Below are 21,423 nucleotides of genomic sequence, written 5' to 3'. Positions count from 1 at the left end.
GAGATGCTCAAAAATCATTTTTAGACACATATCATTAGACCCTGAGGATGACTCATAACATATTTCCCTGTGGTGATTACAGTGCTATTGCTGAATCCCACTGTGCAAGACAATTACTCTTTGTGACATCCTGAATTTCATGTGCTGCTACCACAAGGTAAGGAAAAAGGAAACAAAAACTCAGGCAATAAATGGAGCAGGTCTCATGGGTGATTATTTAGAAGCTGCTCACATAGTTAATCTGACTCAACATATTTCCGACTTTCCATTGAAAATAAAAACGTTTGAAATGCAATAGAAACATCACTATCATTATTTATGAGTGCACTGAATTTGGTTTTGGTGTCAGATGCAAGTTGAACTGCAGGTTTTCCGCTTTTTCAAACACTTTTTATATTTGAGAGTGACTACTACTAGCATTTTTAATCCATTTTAAACACAAGTATAGTTAGCTGTTATCTATCCATCCTATAGCAATATTCACAAGTCAGCGTGCAAGAGATGATTGCCATATAACCATCTCATTTGTGGCTACATTCAAGGATAATTCTTGTGACACAAATGGAAGTGTGTCCCTGTGGTGGAGGCTGTCTGCGGGTCAGACTGTAGCAGATGACGCATCATTCCCTCACTGCCTTTTGGGTGAACCACCGATAATTCTCTTTAGACATTTTCCTGCAGCTATTTCAGAGTTTTTTTACATTTCTGAATGAGTAATAATGCATTTTGATAGTGCAATAATGGCACAAATAAAGTTTCACCAAGATGTAACTTTTTTCCTTCATCCTTTAAATCCAATACTCAAGCAGTACCAGGCAATGATCACTTCCCACAAGAGAGAATCTAAGTCTCTCCCCCTGATGTGCAGTGGCATCTAAATATCAGTGAATCATTACTGAATCCTACCATCACCATTCTAGGTGCTCTGAGTACAACAAACAGCAGTCTGGTCAGAATGGATTCTTTACTGATGTGTCAGGAAGATAGTTGCCTACAACATGAATGCTTAATGGTAGTGGTCAAAGAAAGAGCATTTGTACAAGTTTGCATTTCAATCCAAACATCCTACCTTTTAATATTAAAAAATTATGTATTATTATGCACATTTTGAGTTACCAAAGTTACCCAATTGTTCTCATGCATTAGCAGTTTGTTAATCTCATCAGTCTTTATGTATTGCATACATAATCCCAAAATTGCGCTGAAATGGTATGCATGTTGTTGTTGGCTGTTCATTACTTATGGGCAGGGCAGAGCACTGTTGTTCTTGTGTTATTGGTTGTGGCTTTGGGAACTGTTGTTGCTCCACTTTTGTCATTGGGTAGCTGTGGATCTCTGGATCTGATGGTTGATCTGTGCAGGTGATGAGTTTATATCTTCCTGATCAGCTGCCTGCAACTGAGAAACAGCTTTTCCAGCTGTGTGTTTATGTCTGCAGTTGCCATTGTATACTTGGTCATTCACATCCACTGCATTTGATCAAGGTGACGTCTGGTCAATGCAGGTCCCAAGTTGGCATTTAGTAAGCTTTTGTTAAGATCATTGAAGGTTTCTACCTTGACTGACTCTCCAGTGCTCAACTCTGGCAATGGTTTAATAGGCTTGTCAAGATGAAATTTAGCTTTCTGTTGTTTCACCTTGATTTTGTTACTCATACTTGTTAATTCACCTGGGCTTAGTATTTTACTTGGAGTTGGAAGAGTAGTTTGGGTGCAGCATGACCTTTGTATGAGAGTATTATTCATGTGTTCAGTCGGTGTGTTTCTCCACTCAAGGATTGCCTTGTATACAAAGATAGTAGAAACTGCCGATGCTGGAAAATCTGAGATAACAAGGTGTGGAGCTGGATGAACACAGCAGGCCAGGCAGCATCAGAGGAGCAGGAAAACTGATGTTTCAGGTCTGCACCCTTCTTCAGAAATGGGGGAGGGGAAGGGGAATCTGAAATAAATAGAGGGGGGAGGTGACGATGGAAGGTGGATAAAGGAGCAGCTAGGTGGAGAGAAGATGGACAGGTCAAGGAGGCGTGGATGGAGTCAGTAAAGGTGAGTGTAGCTGGGGAGTTGGGATGGGGGTTGGTCAGTCGAGGGAAGATGGACAGCTCAAGGAGGCAGGGGTGAGGCTGGTAGGTAGGAGGTAGGGGTGGGGGTTGGTCAGTGAGGCGGGAGGAGCGGATAGGTGGGAGAAAAGATGGACAGGTCAAGGAGGCAGGGACGAGCTGGGATCGTTTTGGGATGAGGTCGGGGGTGGGGAGCATATGAGGTGCTGTTCCTGCAGCCTTTGGGTGGCATTGTTGTGGCACTGGAAGAGGCCCAGGATGGACATGTCATCCAAGGAGTGGAGTCCAAGGTGTTTACTAACACCTTTGAAGCATGTGAAGTCCACATTGAGACCATTGGGCTGCAGGGATCCCAAGCGAAATATGAGGTGCTGTTCCTGCAGCCTTCGGGTGGCATCATTGTGGCACTGGAAGAGGCCCAGGATGGACATGTCGTCCAAGGAGTGGGAGGGGGAGTTGAAGTTCGCGACTAGGAGTTGCAGTCGTTTGTCACGAACCGAGTGTAGGTGTTCCACAAAGCGGTCTCCCAGCCTCCGCTTGGTTTCCCCGATGTAGAGGAGGCCACATCGGGAACAGCGGATACAATATACCACATTAGCAGATGTGCAGGTGAACATCTGTTTGATGTGGAAGGTTTTCTTGGGGCCTGAGATGGGAGTGAGGGGGGAAGTGTAGGGGCAGGTGTAGCACTTCCTGCGGTTGCAAGGAAAGGTGCCGGGGGTGGTGGGGCCAGTGGGGAGTGTGAAGCGGACGAGGGAGTCACTGAGAGAGCGGTCCCTCCGGAAGGCAGATAAGGGTGGGGAGGGTAAAATATCCTTGGTAGTGGGGTCAGATTGCAGGTGGCGGAAGAGGCGGAGGATGATGCGTTGAATCCAGAGGTTGGTGGGGTGGCACGTGAGGACGAGGGGGATTCTGTCTTTGTTGTTATTGCGGGGAGGGGGTGTGAGGGATGAGGTGAGGGAAACACGAGAGATGCGGTTGAGTGCGTTTTTGGCCACTGTGGAGGGGAAATGGCGGTCCTTAAAAAACGAGGACATCTGGGATGTTCGGGAGTGGAATGCCTCATCTCAGGAGCAGATGTGGCAGAGGCGAAGGAATTGGGAATAGGGGATGGCATTCTTGCAGGAAGGTGGGTGAGAGGAGGCATATTCTAGGTAGCTGTGGGAGTCGGTAGGCTTGAAATGGATATCGGTTTCCAGGTAGTTGCCAGATTTGGAAACAGAGAGAGGTCAGGAAGGAGATAGTCCAGGTGAACTTAAGGTTGGGGTGGAAGGTGTTAGTAAACACCCTGGACTCCACTCCTTGGATGACATGTCCATCCTGGGCCTCGTCCAGTGCCACAACAATGCCACCCAAAGGCTGCAGGAACAGCACCTCATATTTCGCTTGGGAACCCTGCAGCCCAATGGTCTCAATGTGGACTTCACAAGCTTCAAAATCTCCCCACCCCCGACCTCATCCCAAAATCAGTCCAGCTCGTCCCCACCCTCTTGACCTGTCCGTCTTTTCTCCCACCTAACCGCTCCTCCCGCCTCACTGACCAACCCCCACCCCCACCTCCTACCTACCAGCCTCATCCCCGCCTCCTTGACTTGTCCGTCTTCCCTCGACTGACCAACTGCCATCCCAAATCCCTACCTACACTCACCTTTACTGGCTCCATCCCCACCTCCTTGACCTGTCTGTCTTCTCTCCACCTATCTGCTCCTTTATCCACCTTCTACTATGGCCTCCCCCCTCTCTCTATTTATTTCAGAGTCCCCTTCCCCTCCCCCATTTCTGAAGAAGGGTCCAGACCCGAAACGTCAGCTTTCCTGCTCCTCTGATGCTGCCTGGCCTGCTGTGTCCATCCAGCTCTACACCTTGCCTTGTATACATTTGTGCAGGGTTTACTTGATTTTTCCTATGATTTCATTAGAAATTTTCATCGTCACCTCAGCCTTTCCATTTGATGGAGGCAGTATACAGATAATATGCAGTGTTGACTTTCCGAATCATTTATGAATTATGACTGAATTCTTTATTCATGAACTGAGAGCCATCATCATTCATGATAATATTGGGAATGCCGTAATGACTGAAGTATACTAATCTCAGCTGGTCAGCTGGTCTACCTCCCAGTGGTCAGAAGAATAGTAGTTAACAGTGACAAAATAATCGGTCCCTGTTAGTATAAACAGGTCTATTCCCATCCATGCTCTGTCTGTCTTGCCATGTGTCATCAGTGGGTCTCAAGCTTGGTCGTGTGGTACTCATTACAAGTGCTGTCCTAGCTGATGTGGTCCTTGATTTGGTTGCTGACGTTGAATCAACAGAGCACATCCCTTGCTCTCCTCAGACTTGAGTCAATTCCATATGGCTTTCATCAATACTGTCTAACATCTTTGCTAACAACTCCTTAAGTATAATTACTTTATTCCCTTTATACACGATGTTATGTGAGGTTACCAATTCATCTCTATGTGCCTATTATGCTGTTTGAGCAAAAGATGTGTCCTTGATGTTTTTGGGCCTTCCTTCAATTTCTACATTTTGCAACTCTTGGCAGTTCCACCTTATTTAATAGTTTGCTTGATTTGAGCAAGGCATGTTTGTTACGTAAGATGTTTCTACTGGACTGATAACTTCCCGGACATGTCACACTTTGTCATGGCATCCTCTATTTTCTTCATCAGGAATCTGCAACATGCATCTGCTTCCCTCAGTTGTATATCACATTCTGGTGGTATCTTTGGGGTTGCACATCATTTGAAGATGCTAAGCAGTTCTCCAATCAGGTCTGTCTGACATCACCACAGTGTGTGGTGATTAAGACACCCCTCAAATTAACTCATTTGCACACTTACACCCTTACATAGCAACCATCCTGACTTGGAACTATATCACAATTCCTTCACTGTCAGCAGATCAAAATCCTGGAACTCCTTCCCTAACAACACTGTGGATGTAACTATATTAGATGGAGTACAGTGGTCACTATCACTACCTTCTCAAGAGCAATTAGGGGTGGGCAACAATTGCTGGCTTTGCCTGTGACAGCTGCATCTTATGAATCAATGAAAAGGATCAAGTAACAGAATTCACTAATGTTCCCTATAAGTAGCAACCTGGAAAATCCATGTAAGCCTATTACAGACTTGCCCTTTCAGGTTACTTGCACATGTAGCTGTCTTTAAAAAAAGCACAATGCTTTCAAATGAACAGACTGCTCATTAAGTAAGATCAGAGGAACATTGGTCCCCACCACATACAACGGTCTCCAACCTTTATAAGTACAATATCACTTTTTTCAATTTAAGTGCAAGTCAGAATCTACTCCATACAAACTATTGAATAAACAGTTTAATTTTAGTGCTGTATATATCTAAAACCGAGTAAAAACAATTATTCATTTTATTTGCTACTCACTAAGTGTCAGTGTTACACCTGTGATTGACATTATGTGGCAGTCTTACAGTCAGGTTGTAGTTTGAGATGTTAGTCTTAGACAGGAAATTTGGCAAATTGGATCCACAACTGGCTGAGTGGCAGGATGGTTGAGGGCTGTTTTCTGACAGAAGGTCTGTATCCAGTGGGGTACCACAGGGGTCAGTGTGGACAACCTCGCTGCTTGTGGTTTATATAAATGATTTAGACTTGAATGTAGGAACATTGATCAGTAAGTTTGCAGATGATACAAAAACTGGTGAGGTGGTAAATAGTGAGGAGAACAGCCTTAGACTTTATCCAAGGGGATATAGACACACTGGACAAATGAGCTGATCAGTGGCAAATGGAATTCAATCCAGATAAATGTGTGACGATTTACTTGGGCATGACAAACAAGGCCAGGGAATACATGATGAACAGTAGGACTTTGGGAAGCACTGAGGAGCAGAGGGACCTTAGTATGCACGTACACCAGTTCCATAAGGTATAGGACAGGTGGATAAAGTGGTTACGAAGGTATTTGATATACTTGCTTTGATTAGTCAAGGCACATAATTTAGGAGCAGGGAAATTACGATGGAACCGTATAAAGAATTGGTTAGGCCACAGTACCGTGTGCAGTTATAGAATTCACATTAGACGAGGGATGAGATTGCACTGAAGAGGGTAAAGAGGAGATTTACCAGAATGTTACAAAAACAAAGTTGCTGGAAAAGCTCAGCAGGTCTGGCAGCATCTGTGAAAGGAAAAACAGTTAATGTTTCGGGTCCGGTGACTCTTCCTCAGACCATTCCTGATTTACAGCATCCGCAGTTATTTTGGTTTTTATTTACCAGGATGTTGGCCGGGCTCGAGAGTTTCAGTCATGTAGAGGGTTTGGATGGACTGGGGTTGTTCTTCTTACAGCAGAGGAGATTGAGAGGGGATTGAAAATGCATAAAATTATGAGGGGCATAGATAGGATAGACAGTAAGAAACTTTTCCCCTTGATGGAGGGATCAATAACCGGGGGCATAGATTTAAGGTGAGGAGAAGAAGGCAAAGAAGAGAATGTGAGGAAAATCTTTTTCACCCAGATAGTGGTGGAGGGATCTGGAACTCGCTGTCTGTAAGGGAGGTAGAGGCAGAAACCCTCATAACATCGAATAAGTATTTTAGATATCCACTTGCAATGCCGAGGCATACAAGTCAATGGGCACTGTGCTGGAAAATGGGATTACAATGATTAGGTCATTGCTTTTGACTGGCACTGATGTGATGGGCCGAAGTGTTTTTTTTGTGCTGCAGATCTATGTGACTCTGAGTCCATTAAATGGCTACCTCTGAGGTGGTGAGGTACCTGGACTTGTTTATCTTAAGTTTGGGGGCGAATGCTGTCTCACAGAGGTAAGTGGAATCAACGTAAGCATTCAGTTTAAAAGCACAGCATGGTTGCAGTGAGGAATTTTCCCTGTTTACGAGTTCCCAAAAATCTCTGTCCATTGATCTGACTTTCAGCTCAATATCATTTACACAGTAATTATCTCCATATCTACTCCACCACTTTGTAAATCAAATATCTGATGGAATTTGGTAGCCAGCACACTAATGTCTACTTGAAGAAATGGATTTAAGGCACACATGACGATTTATTCCATCACATTCAATTCCTGAAATTGCCTGTTGAATTGCTCTGCTAGCTTTCTCAGGTATTCACAGAAGTTTTCATGGTGGAACTATTTTTCTTTGCCTTTCATTTTTTTTTGTCCAGTATTTTCTCCAGACTCAGTCAGTGTTGTAGTGTTTTGTTTTTTAATGGGAGGACCACAAACTGTCTAATGCTTGCTGCTGGATTATACAGTAGTAACTGACAAAAAAAGGGGGAAATTAAGATCATTTCTGCAAAATGCAACAGAGCCTGCATTTGTGCTAAGCATGGCTGGTGTTCCCTCAATTGTGATGGAAACCAGTTTCTCGATTGGAATGTTTGTTTCAAGCATGTACCTTTTTTGAATTCACTGCTGATATCCTCACTTATTATTCCCTCTTTACAGGGCAAAATAGTGAGAACATCCTCTTCAGTTGCTATATCCTTAAAAACCACATGCACAAAATAATCAGCCAGGCTGTGCTGATCATGTAGATAGATTCACCGACCTGCAGTGACAAACATTCACAGTTTTTCAGGTCCTGCTATGGTTATTGAAAGACATCTTTGGACAAAGATTCCATTCGTCTTGCTACTGTCACTTGCCGTTATTATGTTTTCTTTGTTCTTAAAAGTCTTTGAATAAAGAGACAGCCACCACTGTCATTGTTTCTTTAATTACTTCACCATCTGTCAATGATTTCTTGTGTTTTGGCAGAAAATGGCAAACGTGAAATGATGATTCAGTGCAGGCCTTCCCTTTTGTTTAGAAAACAAGGACAGTTAAGCTTTCTAAACAACTTTAACTTGTGAACTCCCTTTGTCCAAAGCATGCTGATCAATGGAAAACTATCTTTGAATTTACTGCACGTTATAGTTTGGTGATCTTCCAAATACCCACTTTTACTTAGTGTTGTACTCTGGTAACATATTAGGTAAATGCTTTTATTTTTTACAGTAGTGAAGGGAAATTAATTTTCCCATTCCATGTGGAAGTCTAGGTTCATCACCCCTCATTATTGCTTCACCGTGTAGTTTGTAATGACACTGTTGCTGGTTACACTGCAGGTCCACCTCTCAATTTGCCCCTCGGGAACATCCAGAATTTTGCTGGTTGCTTTCAGGTTTTGAGGAGGTCATTTCCATGGTTGTGATTTGTTTCTAGGGTCCCTGGCCATCTTGTGTTGCTTGGCTACTGGGGATATTTGGTGTAGCAGCCTTTCGGATAATTTTTCTCAGCCCTGCACATGCTTAGATAAGCATCCAAAGGCAAAACCTCCATTACCCTGCAGCGATAGTCTGTCTGGGCCAAATTAAAACATGCTACTGCAAGACGTCAAAGCGTGTTCAGAGCACGCACTTTTCCCTCATCACGAGGCTTCTGGAGATGATCAACACGTATGCGACACGTAAGGAAATGTGAGTGGGCGGTGAGATCAGCTGTCAGAAACACGCACACAGACAGAAACACACACACAGGTAGACAGACACACAGTGAGGGAACATGGGCAGGCGGTGAGATTGACAGTCAGAGACTGGGATTGACTCAACGATCGCAATCTAAGCGTTGGAACCAGAGCCTTTCACCATTCAGGTTTATCATACATTATCACCTGCAGCAACCAAATGATCCTCAACATTTGCCGCTACCTTAGAAATTAATTATCAAAGTACCGTTAGAAACTCAAAGCATGCCAAATGTTTTGAACAATTTGACATCTTTAATTAGCTGTTCCCACCCTGGCTGACATTTACAGAATTAAACAGACTAGGTATAAATGAGACAACAAGGTGCAGGGCTGGATGAACACAGCAGGCCAAGCAGCATCATAGGAGCAGAGAGGCTGACGTTTCGGGCCTAGACCCTTCATCAGAAAAGGGGGAGGGGAAGGGGGTTTTGAAATAAATAGGGAGAGAGTGGGAGGCGGATAGAAGAGGGATAGAGGAGAGGATAGGTGGAGAGGAAACAAACAGGTCGAAGAGGCGGGGATGGGGCCAGGAAAGGTGAGTGTAGGTAGGGAGTTAGGAAGGGGATAGGTCAGTCCAGGGAGGACGGACAGGTCAAGGGGGCGGGATGAGGTTGGTCGGTAGGAGATGGAGGTGCGGCTTGAGGTGGGAGGAGGGGATAGGTGGGAGGAAGAACAGGTTAGGGAGGCAGGGACGAGCTGGACTGGTTTTGGGATGCGGTAGGGGGAGGGGAGATTTTGAAACTTGTGAAATCCACATTGATACCATTGGGCTGCAGGGTTCCCAAGCGGAATATGAGTTGCTGTTCCTGCAACCTTCGGGTGGCATCGTTGTGGCACTGCAGGAGGCCCAGGATGGACATGTCGTCTGAGGAATGGGAGGGGGAGTTGAAATGGTTCGCGACTGGGAGGTGCAGTTGTTTGTTGCGAGCCGAGCGTAGGTGTTCTGCAAAGCGGTCCCCGAGTCTCCGCTTGGTTTCCCCGATGTAGAGGAAGCCACACCGGGTACAGCGGATGCAGTATACCACATTGGCAGATGTGCAGGTGAACATCTGCTTGATGTGGAAAGTCTTCTTGGGGCCTGGGATGGGGGTGAGGGAGGAGGTATGGGGGCAGGTGTAGCACTTCCTGCGGTTGCAGGGAAAAGTGCCGGGTGTGGTGGAGCTGGAGGGGAGCGTGGAGCGGACAAGGGAGTCACGGAGAGAGTTGTCCCTCAAAAAGAAAACCAAAAAAGAATCCCCCTCGTCCTCACGTACCACCCCACCAACCTCCGGATCCAACGCTTCATCCTCCGACACTTCCGCCATCTGCAATCTGACCCCACCACCAAAGACATCTTTCCCTCCCCACCTTTATCTGCTTTCCGGAGGGACGACTTCAGTGTTTTCTTACCCTTTTATCATCTTCCTGACCTGGATCAGGAAGCCCCATCACCAATGGTATTACCTTCCTATCCCCAAGGTCCCTAAAACTGCTGTAGCCTGCTTGTTGTCCCGCTTCGGGATCTCCTCGACCTTCAGGTACTCGAGAAAGGCTGCCAAGAAGATTGGAGCCTAAGCATAATTCAGTCTGCAGAGCAAGCCATGACATAGCCTGCTAAGAACTAATGACTGAACTGAGACAAATTTGTCTTGTCTTTGGAAAGGCAAATTATGCTTTTTAAATATCTTGGTTTTGTCACTCACAGCATATGACAGGCAAATGGTACTGACGAACTTGAAAAGTTAACAATGCTTTTCTTTCGGACTCTCTGCAGATGCTGCCAGTCCCTCACAGTGGCCGGCTTTGAGAAAATAGGTCATGGGAGGAGTCTCCACCTTCCTGACTGCAAACTATAAACTAACCTTAACCCTATCGCAAATCATTAAAAACAACAAAAACATTGAGAGTGGGAACTGCAATGAAAATAATTGAAATGACATCCAAATTGTTGCTGTATTTCAACAAATTAGTGATCAAATTCAGAGAACATTACAACAGGTCAAAGTTCAAAACCAAGTAAATGATACAAGTTATCTGGGAAAATCCAAACCAAACTATTTTAGGTGGAAATTCCACTTCCTGCATTTGTAAGTACCTTATTTGCAAAACATGTTCATGTAATTCTCCATTGTCATGTTCAAGGGATTATTTTATGTATTTACAAATTTGGATATAAAAAAATGTTAAACTTTCCAGAACTTAAAATATTTATAGGATATAAATAGTAAAAATGAATTTTACACAATTCTCAGTAAGATATTTCTTTGCTTCATTTTACTGTAATTGAGCTGAGGCAAATTACTTGTCCAATTTTGCACCGCCTGTATGCATGCAAACAGCAAGAAAGTATGGAAACAGTTGCAATAAAGCAAAAAATGTTCCCTGTAAATAATGAATTCACCATTAGGAGCCTTTGTAGTCATTAGGTATTCTTCAAATGTTTTGGATAGAGACTCTGAAATATTGTTTGAAATCATAATGGGCACAAGCCTGTATCTATCTGTCTTACTACAAGCATATCAGGGAACCTCACTGCATGTAGTTTAGTGCAGCTCTCTGTCCTGGCAGTAGTGAGTGCTGCAACAGTGTTACAACCAACATCCCATTCAACAAATCTGTACGTGTTTATTAATTGGATTCAGTAATGCACAGACTGTGGGTAGGGTTAAGAAAGTGTACATCCTATTTGGTGCATTCTATCTAACTCAAAAACCCGAGCTCTCATCTCTAACAAACAAAAGAAAACATTGGATACCTCACAATGGAACACGTTGGGATATAGTTTTGACTTTAGGCAACAGTGGGAAATAGATAATTTAGAATGCAGAAGCAGACTGTTCAGCCCATCTAAAAGGGCAACTCATTGGCCCCGCTCACTGGTTTTTTCTGGTTCACCCAGCAAAGTGTTTGGATAATTATCCAACTGTCTTTTGAAGGTCTGGATGGAATCTACCTCCGGTGCACTCACAGATTTGAGATCTTAACTGATCATTGCATGGAAAAATTTCCTCTCATGTTGCCATCACTTCTTTTGTCAACTACTGATGATTGGTGTCTACTAGTTCTCAATCTTCTTGGTAACAGACTGTTGTGTCCTATCTACTGTGTCCAGACACCTCTTGATTTTGAACACTTCTACCACATCTCTTTTAATCTTCTCTTCTCCAAGAAGAACAGTCCCAGTTTCTCCAATCTATCCACATAAGCTCACCTCTGGAACTACTCTTTTGTGCCCTCTCTAATACCATCACATTTTTCCCAAAGTGTGGTGACTAGAATCAGATGCTCCAGGTACTCCAATTTCTTCCTGGTTTATAACTTGCTTACATTTGTATTGATTTCTAAAATTAAGAATCCCATGTGCTTTATTAGAAGTTCTCTCAGCCTGCTCTGCCATCACCAATAACTTGCGGACAGATACCCCTAGATACTCCCTAGGTCTGCAGAAATGAATCACTTCACACTTCTCGCTGTTAAATTTCATAAACCAGTTGTCTGCACATTCTGCCAGCCTGTCTCTTTTTGAAATTTAATGGAACCATGCTCACAGTTCACACTATTTCTAAATTTTGTGTCAACTACAAATTTGAGATTATGTTCCTGTATACCCAATTCTGTCATTAATATATCCAGTAAGTCCTCACTTAAAAGTTGTTGTGACATACCTAAAAATCACAGCTTTAAATGAAGTATCATAGATTTTTCAATCAATACTAAAACATTTGGACATTTTCCCCAGATGTCCAAGTATACAAGTTTTGACACTGTACCAAGCATGTGAAGTCCTGTTTATTACTGGATGAAATAACTTTTGAAAAATAAACCACTGAATATAAAGGAATTACTGTAGATACTTTGGGCCTTCTTTAGCAGAGAAAAAAGTTTAAATGCTGCAAATTCCTTCATAAGGGAAATAACTTCAAAATAGAATAAAATTAAAAAGGTGAATGACTTTTTAGTCAGACTGACCAGCCTCCATCTAGTGGCAGAATTTGTTCAGTGCAGGTAATAGCTGAGAAGTCCCAGGACTTCCGTGTGAGCTGAGGGCAGGAATGGGAGCGGGGTAGGGAGGAACCAGCCGAAGGAGCCCCTAGTGGTGACAGTGTATACTGGGTGAGAATGGGAGCTGGGGCGAGAGGGTCCCTAAGACGGAGGACAGGTTCAGACAGAAGAGGTACACTGATTCTATCAAAGCCGGGGGAAAATATCATATGTGCATTTAGAAACCGAAAGAACTACGGATGCTGTAAATAAGGAACAAAAACAGAAGTTGCTGGAAAAGCTCAGCAGGTCTGGCAGCATCTGTGAAGAAAAAATATCAGAGTTAACGTTTCGCGTCCGGTGACCCTTCCTTAAAACTGAGGAAGGGTCACCTAACCCGAAACGTTAACTCTGATTTTTTTCTTCATATGTGCATTTAGGATGTGTAGGCCACAGAACAGGAAGTTGTAACAAACAGCATTATAGTGAAGCTGGAAGAGCATGCAGCTCAGACAGCATCTGAAGATAGTAAACTGGAGGAACAACATGTGACATTTCACCTTGGAAGCTTACAGCCCAATGGCCTTAACATTGACTTCACCAATGTCAAAATCCCTCCACTCCAACCTTATCCCATGTCCAGCCCTCCATCCCTCCCTAACCAAACCTAACCGATCCATCTACCTACTCACCTATCCGCTCCACCCTTCCCACTGACCAATCACAATACCCGCTACCTACATCCACCTATCACCATCTCTCCTACCTTCCCCCAGCCACACCCCCTCCCTCTATTTATTTCTGGGTTCCCCTCCCCAGTCCTGACAAAGGATTTCAGCTGGAAAACTTGACTTACCTGCTCCTCAGATGCTGTCAGGCCTACTGTGCTGTTCCAGCCTCTCACCTACAGGCTCTGGCTTCCAGCATCTGCAGTCCTTATTATCTCCAACATTACAGTAAACTTCTTAATGTCAAATAGGTAAGTATTCCCTGTTTTCTGAATGATGTTAAAGTAAATCAACATGGACTGAGTCAATGTTAAGTGGGGGACTTAAAGTATCAAGAAAAGTAAAGATCTGACCCTTGAGGAATCAAATTATACATCTTCCAGTTGAGAAGAAACATTTCACTGTCACTTGCTGTTGCGTATCATGCAGCCATTCAAATACCCATGCTGCTACTGTCCCTTTTATTCCATGAGTGTGGAACATTGTTCACAAGCTTTTTATGTTGCACTTTATAAAATTGTTTTTGGGAGTCCATATAGACCATATCAACTGCATCACCCTCATCAACTTCCTCTGTTACCTCATCAAACAACTCAGCTAAGCTGGTTAAACATAATTTCCTTTATCAAACTGTGCTGGTGTTCCTAAATTAATCCATATTTGATCCACTTCTTTTGGTATCCTCACATGCATCTCATTCAGTCCTGGTGACTTATCAACTTTTCATATAGCCAGCCTACCATCTACCTCCACTTAATTTTTAGCCCGTCAACCACTTCCTCTTTCAATGACTTTGGCTGTATCCTCTCCCTTCCTAAATATAAGATGCAAAGTACTCATTTAGTATCTCAGCCATACCAATGCATCCATGTATTGATTCACTTTTGGATCTAAATTGATTTTATTCCTCCTTTTAGAACCCTTTTGCTACTAATGTGCCTATGGACAATGTTTGCACTGCGTTTTACCTCTCCAGCCAGTGTTTTCTCATTCTCTCTCTTTACTTCTCTTACTTGTTTCTTTGCCTCCCCTCTGAACTGGCTACTTGATTCTCAATTAACTAAAATTAGGGGTCATAGTTTAAAAATAAAGGGTCACCATTTAAGACAGAGATGAGGAAACTATTTCTGAGTTGAATGTCTTTGGAATTTCCTTCCTCAAAAAGTAGTGGATGCAGAATATTTGAATATTTTTAAAATGGAAATAGATTCTTAATTACCAAGGGAATGAAAGATTATCGGGGATATGTAGAATTGCGTTTAAGATCGATTAGCCATGATCTTATTGAATGGCAAAGCAGGCTTGACAGTCCAAGTAGCCTATTCATGTCCCTTGCGTATATCTGTGAAATGCACCCCTTTTTTAGCTTTGTTTTGAATCTCTCTCATCATTCAGTGGACTCTGGATTTGTTTGCCTGACTTTTTCCTCCTCTGGATATGTAACTTGACTGACCCCAAACTTTGTGTTTTTGACAGGTTGCAGTTTGGCCTGCCGATTTTGTGTGTGTCTGTCTTTCCAAATCCCTCTTACTCAACTGAGGTTAGCCCTCCTCCCATTAGATCATTTTACTCCGGTTAGCTCCTTGTCCTTTTCTGAAGCTAAGATAAACCATATGATATTAGAATCACACACATTTTAATGTTCCCCCGCTGACATTTGATCCATTAGATGCACTGCACCTCATTCCCAAGAACTAAATCCAGCAGGGCCTCCTCCTTTGACTGGAAACATGCTGAGCAAAAAAATTGTCCTCAACACACTTGATGAACTCTTACTCTTCTCTTTTTACACTATTTTTATACAATTCCATATTTGAATAACTAAAGTCCTCCATTATAACTCTCAATTCATTCATATGTGAGTAATTTCCTTGCAAATTTGTTACACTATGGTTGGTTCTATGGTCCATAGAATACACCACGGAATGCAATACTACCTGTATTGTTTCTCAGCCTCAACCAAATCAATTCTGTCCCTGTCCCCCTCTGGGACATCTTTCTTTCCAATATTGTAATGTAAACATGTTTATCAATTCCTTCTTACCCGAGTCAAAATTAGCTCAGTAATGTAACAATTACTTATTATAATTTGAAACCTATTTTGCCATTATCAAAATAAAAGAAAGCTTTGTCTATCTGTTGTGTTGATTGATGTCAGCACTCAATGATTCCTAGTCAACAGAGGTTCTGATGAATGATATCTGCCAAAATATTAACCTTCCTTTTCATTTTTTTATGTTCAGGTTTTACTATTGAATGCTTATAAAATCATACTGTTAGAGATTTTTGTGCTTGTCTGCCTGCTGAGATTAAAAGCTTTCTTGAGAATCTCAAGTATCAAACCACACAAGTAGTTGGCATAAAATAAATGATTTTTGTACTCTAGAAAAATAAAAAAAAATACACATCACCTGGTGTGTGTATACCACGGGACGTGTGAAAACTGAGCTAATCAGCACTTTGGACTTGTCAACACTTTATTTTCTGCGTTTTCATAGCCTAACACAAAAAAATCTCCCCGTCCCACCAGAGCACCAGACAGAACTGTGACAAAGGCATCAAATTGTCAGAGGTGTTTAAGTTTAATTTTTAAAAATATTTTTTAATATTTATTTCCAAGGTAACATTTGGTGAGATGTTCACTTTGGCAAAATCTTCTAATCTTTATAAAGAAATGCATGTTTAAATGTAACTGTTGTTTAACTTGTAAGCTCTGAAAAAGCAGTGAGTGTAGAATTTCTGCAGGGTTATTTTAATTGTCTGAGATAAGATTAGTAGCTGTTTATGCTGTTTCCCAAGGCTTCTGTTGATGTTAAAGCAGGAGGTGTGTAGAACTCAAATGGACGTTATGTATTGCAAACAGCTGTAGTCTTAAAGGATCAAAAATATACTCTTAAATATGTTGTTTTAATTTGTGGAAATAGATTCTTCAATTACATCATTAAGCTGCATATTTTTTAGCTCGTCAAAACAAAATCAACTTGAAAATAAATCAGTTTTCCCCAAAGAGCCTGAATGGACTTGTAGGCAATCTCAATTCAGCCTTTTGGTAAAAAATACTGTGGTTTTAGGTCCGTTCAGGCCAAACAAAGTTTTTTTTTTTTTTCCCAAAAGGCCAGAACTCGGTGCACCTACACATCTGTTCAGGTCCGCTTTCAAAAAGACCTTTGGTTTTTAGGTCTTTTCAGATTTCAGATGTACTGATAGTGGATACTCCACCCATAGTCAGGAATACTGGTGTAGAGTACTATAATTCTTATCACAAATTGGAGATCTGGCCAATAGAAAAGTATGTCAGAAAAATTGAAAGTGTGACCCATAGCATGAAGAGTTAAAAAAAGTTATCTATATGTTGGGAGACAGCAGAGCTCTGAGATGCAGAGGGATCTGGGTGTCCTAGTGCATGAACCACAAGGCTAGTGTGCAGATACACATGTAATTGGGGAAGTTAATAAAATGCTTTTGTTCATTGCAAGGGGGGACTGGATACAAAAGCAGGGAAGTTATCCAAGGCACATGGTGAGGCCACATCTGGAGCACTGTGTCCAGTAATGATTTTGTTGTTTGTCTAAGGGAGACTGAGTGTGTTGGAAGCAATACAGAGAAGATATACCAAACTAATATCTGGAAGGAGTTGGTTGTCTTCAGAAAGGTTTGACAAGCTAGACTTGTATGCAAAAGAATTTAGGAGAACAAGAGGTGACTTGATTGAAACACACAAGATACTAAGGGAGCTCTACCTTCTAAGGTAGAAAAGATAAACACTCTTTTGGGAGAATCTAAAATTGCTTAAAAGTAAGGTGCTTTCTATTTAAAACAAAGAGGAGAACTGTTTTTGAAACTCTTTTCCTCAAAGGGTGATGGAAACAGAGCTTTTGACTATTTTTCTGGCAGAGGTAGATGGATTATTGGTTAAAAAGGGAAGTGAAAGACAATCCGGGTAGGTGGGAAAGTAGAGTTGAGATTACAACGGGGTCTTCTTAATGGGACAGGCTCAAAGGGTCAAATGGCTTTCTCCTGCTCCTAGTTTGTACACTTTTAAGTACAGTACAGCCAAATACGAGCTATCAGACTGGCTACATGGTAGATCCAATTCTACTCAGTCAATACACAACGTTTTGCACATACATCTAAATAATTAGAAAGGATAGGAACCTATTATTTCTTTGAGTGATTGGTTTTCTACAGTTCCTTACAAAACAAATGCAAAATTTCAGTTTGTGATTTTTTTTTTTAAAAAAGAAACATGAATGAAAATTCCCCCTTGCTGCTTTGTAAAAGCTTGATATTGATCAGTTGATATAATTTATAACTTTAATTATTTTCTGACAGACATGAAGGTATAACTCAAGAAAAACAGCAATAAAAATATGGAAAAGCAGTGACCCAAGTACCTACTTTTTTAGGTATTCACGGTCTTCAAAATTGGCTTCCATGTTGCTACACAAACTGAACTCTCACCAGGAACATAATAACGCCATGCACACTGAAGTTTTAAGATACATGATCAATTCAGGAACAGAATGAAAGTGAAAAAGAAATATAATCATAAATAAAAATCAGTGAATTATGCACTTTTGTTTGTAGAGTTGAACAGAGCAGCAGCATACATGCCTGAAGAAAGGAATTGTGATGACACTTTCATAATATCTCCATGTGGCAATAAGATCATTCCTGTTGAGATTTGTGGCATAAAATCTCCACGCAGCCTGCATTAAGACAAAACAACAGGATATTTGACAACAGATCATCTGAAATTAAACTATTTTCTGCACAAAATTCTCCTTCTGACTTTAGAACTTAATGCAATGTGACTTTAACCTTGTTAATTAATATCTCTGTGATCACACTGAGCTAGTTGGGGTAGTTTCAAAATGGGGCACACATCAAATAGAAATTGCAGAAATACAGATATTTGACAAACTCATCTGAGGAAATGCATGACCTAGAAATGCTTGCAAGAAAACATCAGACAGAGAATATTGTTGTTTTTTCAAGCTGGCATCTATGCCTGAATTTTAGCATTGAATTAAAAATTATAGGCAGGCTAACAGTATCATGTACAGTCCAAAACTGTCAATGCCTGGAAATGTAGATATTGAGGCAGGATAAACATATTGCAATTCTTGGGCCATGAGGACTCTGCAATTGTTACTGGCACTGGGTATTGAATGGAAGACAGACACACTGTCATATCGTTTTTGTCCAGTTCTTTTAAAACAAACATTTTAAATGATATTTCAGAAGAACATTTTCTCATTGGATTTATATATTGCAGCCAACCAATAACCAAAACACCTGAGAAGAAAGGGAGGGAGCAGCAGTTGGTGGAAATTTTCTAAAATGCACTTGGTCATATTTAATACAAATCTTAAAATGGAATTTGCAACAAGGAGGATGCAACAGGAATCTGCAATGCTCAGAGGCCTGTGGCAAACTTTACAGCATATCTGGGTCCTAAAGTCCGCTGGTTAAAGCCTACTCGTTAAGAGGGATCCAGCAGCGAGAAGGTGGGGTTTGGAGTGAAATGGTGTTCAAAGGGTTGGAGACAAGGACAAACAGAGGTTACCCCCTTGCTGCCCCTATACCTCTGACTGCCCCCAGATAGGGCCGTTAGACAATCAAAACTACCTCCTGCTGTGAACCTGAAAGGCAGATCACCAGTGTTTCTGAGTTAATCTCATTCACTGGAGAGACTGGTGATTGGGAGGATGGCAGGTTGAGACCTTTAAGTGGTCATTAAATGATCACTTTAGGGCATTAATTGCTGATGAGTTGAGAAAGTCTCCAATTTGAAAATAGAAGTGTTTACGCAGAGGGGCTCTTGTGGTGTTTATAGCAGCCCTACCTCTGAGCCAGGAGGCCAGGGTTCAAATCTTACTTGCTCCAGAGCGTAATAACATCTCTGAAATTTTTGAATAGAAAATATCTATACAATTAACAAGTTCCCAGCTTAAAGATACTAGAAGTTTCCAACATACCTTCCGGTGCAGCACTTAATCATTGAGGTGATAAGAAGGGAAAATAATGGAGTGAATTGCCCTGGAGAGAAAGTTACTATCTGTCACACCACTTCCAGGAAGAGGAAAATCACACCCATTAATCTTATTTATCAATGCATGCTTTTGCCTGTTATTGTTTCATGTTTGCTATAAGTTTTGCATTTGCAGATGAATGAATGAGGCAACATTATCAGAGAATGACTTTTGTGGATTGTGATAGGAAATGTGTTTTGGATGGAGAGAAAATTAAGAAAATATTGTGCAATATGATTGGTGATTAACAAAAATAGATATCACAAACAAAAGAGAAAATACAGATAGTGAATCAATAAATGCAAAAGAAGGAACTTATGCATAGAGTCAGTGCTCCCAACTTAGATGACAGGGACAAAAATATAGCTTTTAGAAAAAATCTTCTAACAGATTTTCATGAGGACAGCTGTAAAAGTTTCTGTTTGCCATGGAATAACCAGTAATTTTCCTCCTTTTTCTTTAACTCTACCTTTATTGGCCCCTGAAGAGTGGATCTCACGTTTTTTTTTAAAAGTTCATTCACAGGATCAGGGTGTCACTGGCTAAGCCAGCATTTACAGTCCATACATAATTGCCCAGAGGGCAGTTAATGTTAACCAATATGCTTTGGTTCTGGAGTCACATGTAGGACAGACCAGGTAAAGATTGCGGATTTCCTTCGTTAAAGGAAATTAGTGAACCAGATGGATCCATCCTGACAATTGAAGACAGTTTCATGGTCTTACTTCCAGATTTTTTTATTCAATTCAAACTCTATCATCTGCCATGGCAAGACTCAAACCTGGGTCCCCAAAACATTACCTGGATCTCTGGATTACTAATCTAGCAATATTACCACTAGGCCATTGCCTCACCCATATAGTGTCTATAAATTAGCTGAATAAATTGGTCAGAGCTCTTGTCTTCTCTCAATCTGCTCTCACACCTAATCTATCATTGGCTGTGGTGGTGAACAGTTTTGCCATTTCTTCCCATTTCCAGAGATAGAGTACACAAATCCAATAAGGGGACCCAGTTGGTAATTCCAAAGATTAGACACACATTTTGAAATGTTAGTCTCAGTCCTAATGTGTACCTCATTAAAAATCTCACACCAAACATCTGTTTGTTGGATCAAAAACACTGAAGTGGACAAGTCTAACTTTGTGTGTGCGTGTGCAGCGATGCTTGTGGCTGCTATTGTGTGCACATACAAACACATCTGCGCACATACATATCTGTGTGCATCTCAATATATGGTGTATGTACAACAGAATATCCCTCTTGCTGGTGGTGAGCTTGGAGTCAGGAGGAGCATTTAACTTGGGCAGGATGGCAGCATACCTGAACCCCGCCACCTTCCCATATTCACTCTGAATGGTAAGTTTCCCAGCCCCCTGCAAATTGAGGCCCCAAAGTGCGAATTAATCTCCATTTCAGGCCTCATTCTGTCACTCTTATTTAATAAGAAGCAGCCTGTTACCGTGCAGCCTGATAACTGGTAAAGCTACGTGGCCACCCTGTCACCTTAGTGGGGTGAAGGTAGGGGGTCAGGAGCAATGGTCCCTCAATCAAAGGCAATTGGTGACAACGTGCAGAGCTGGATGAACACAGCAGGCCAAGCAGCATCATAGCAGCAGAAAGGCTGAAGTTTCAGGCCTAGACCCTTCATCAGAAAGGGGGGAGGGGAAGGGGGTTCTGAAATAAATAGGGAGAGAGTGGGAGGCGGATAGAGGAGAGGATAGGTGGAGAGGAAACAGACAGGTCGTAGAGGCGGGAATGGAGCCAGTAAAGGTGAGTGTAGGTGGGGAGTTAGGGAGGGGATAGGTCAGTCCAGGGAGGACGGACAGGTCAAGGGGGCGGGATGAGGTTAGTAGGTAGGAGATGGAGGTGTGGCTTGAGGTGGGAGGAGGGGATAGGTGGGAGGAAGAACAGGTTAGGGAGGCGGGGACGAGCTGGGCTGGTTTTGGGATGCGGTGGGGGAAGGGGAGATTTTGAAGCTTGTGAAATCCACATTGATACCATTGGGCTGCAGGGTTCCCAAGCAGAATACGAGTTGCTGTTCCTGCAACCTTCGGGTGGCATCGTAGTGGCACTGCAGGAGGCCCAGTATGGACATGTCGTCTGAGGAACGGGA

At 42.2% G+C, this 21,423-nt stretch overlaps 1 protein-coding gene across 1 annotated transcript in view; it reads right to left on the bottom strand.

Moving 5' to 3' along the window:
• The window catches only part of kcnq3 (potassium voltage-gated channel, KQT-like subfamily, member 3), a 416,827-nt gene that overhangs the window by 85,022 nt on the left and 310,382 nt on the right, over window positions 1-21,423 (bottom strand). The window contains exon 8 of the mRNA XM_048596129.1: window positions 17,887-17,981. Coding sequence (XP_048452086.1) covers window positions 17,887-17,981 — 95 coding nt within the window. The remainder of the gene's footprint in view (window positions 1-17,886; window positions 17,982-21,423) is intronic.

This window comes from Rhincodon typus, chromosome 4 (assembly GCF_021869965.1).
Source record: "Rhincodon typus isolate 14 chromosome 4, sRhiTyp1.1, whole genome shotgun sequence".
Taxonomy (NCBI): Eukaryota; Metazoa; Chordata; class Chondrichthyes; order Orectolobiformes; family Rhincodontidae; genus Rhincodon; species Rhincodon typus.
Note: the sequence above shows the minus strand (reverse complement) of the source record. Positions and strands in the feature narration are given on the sequence as shown.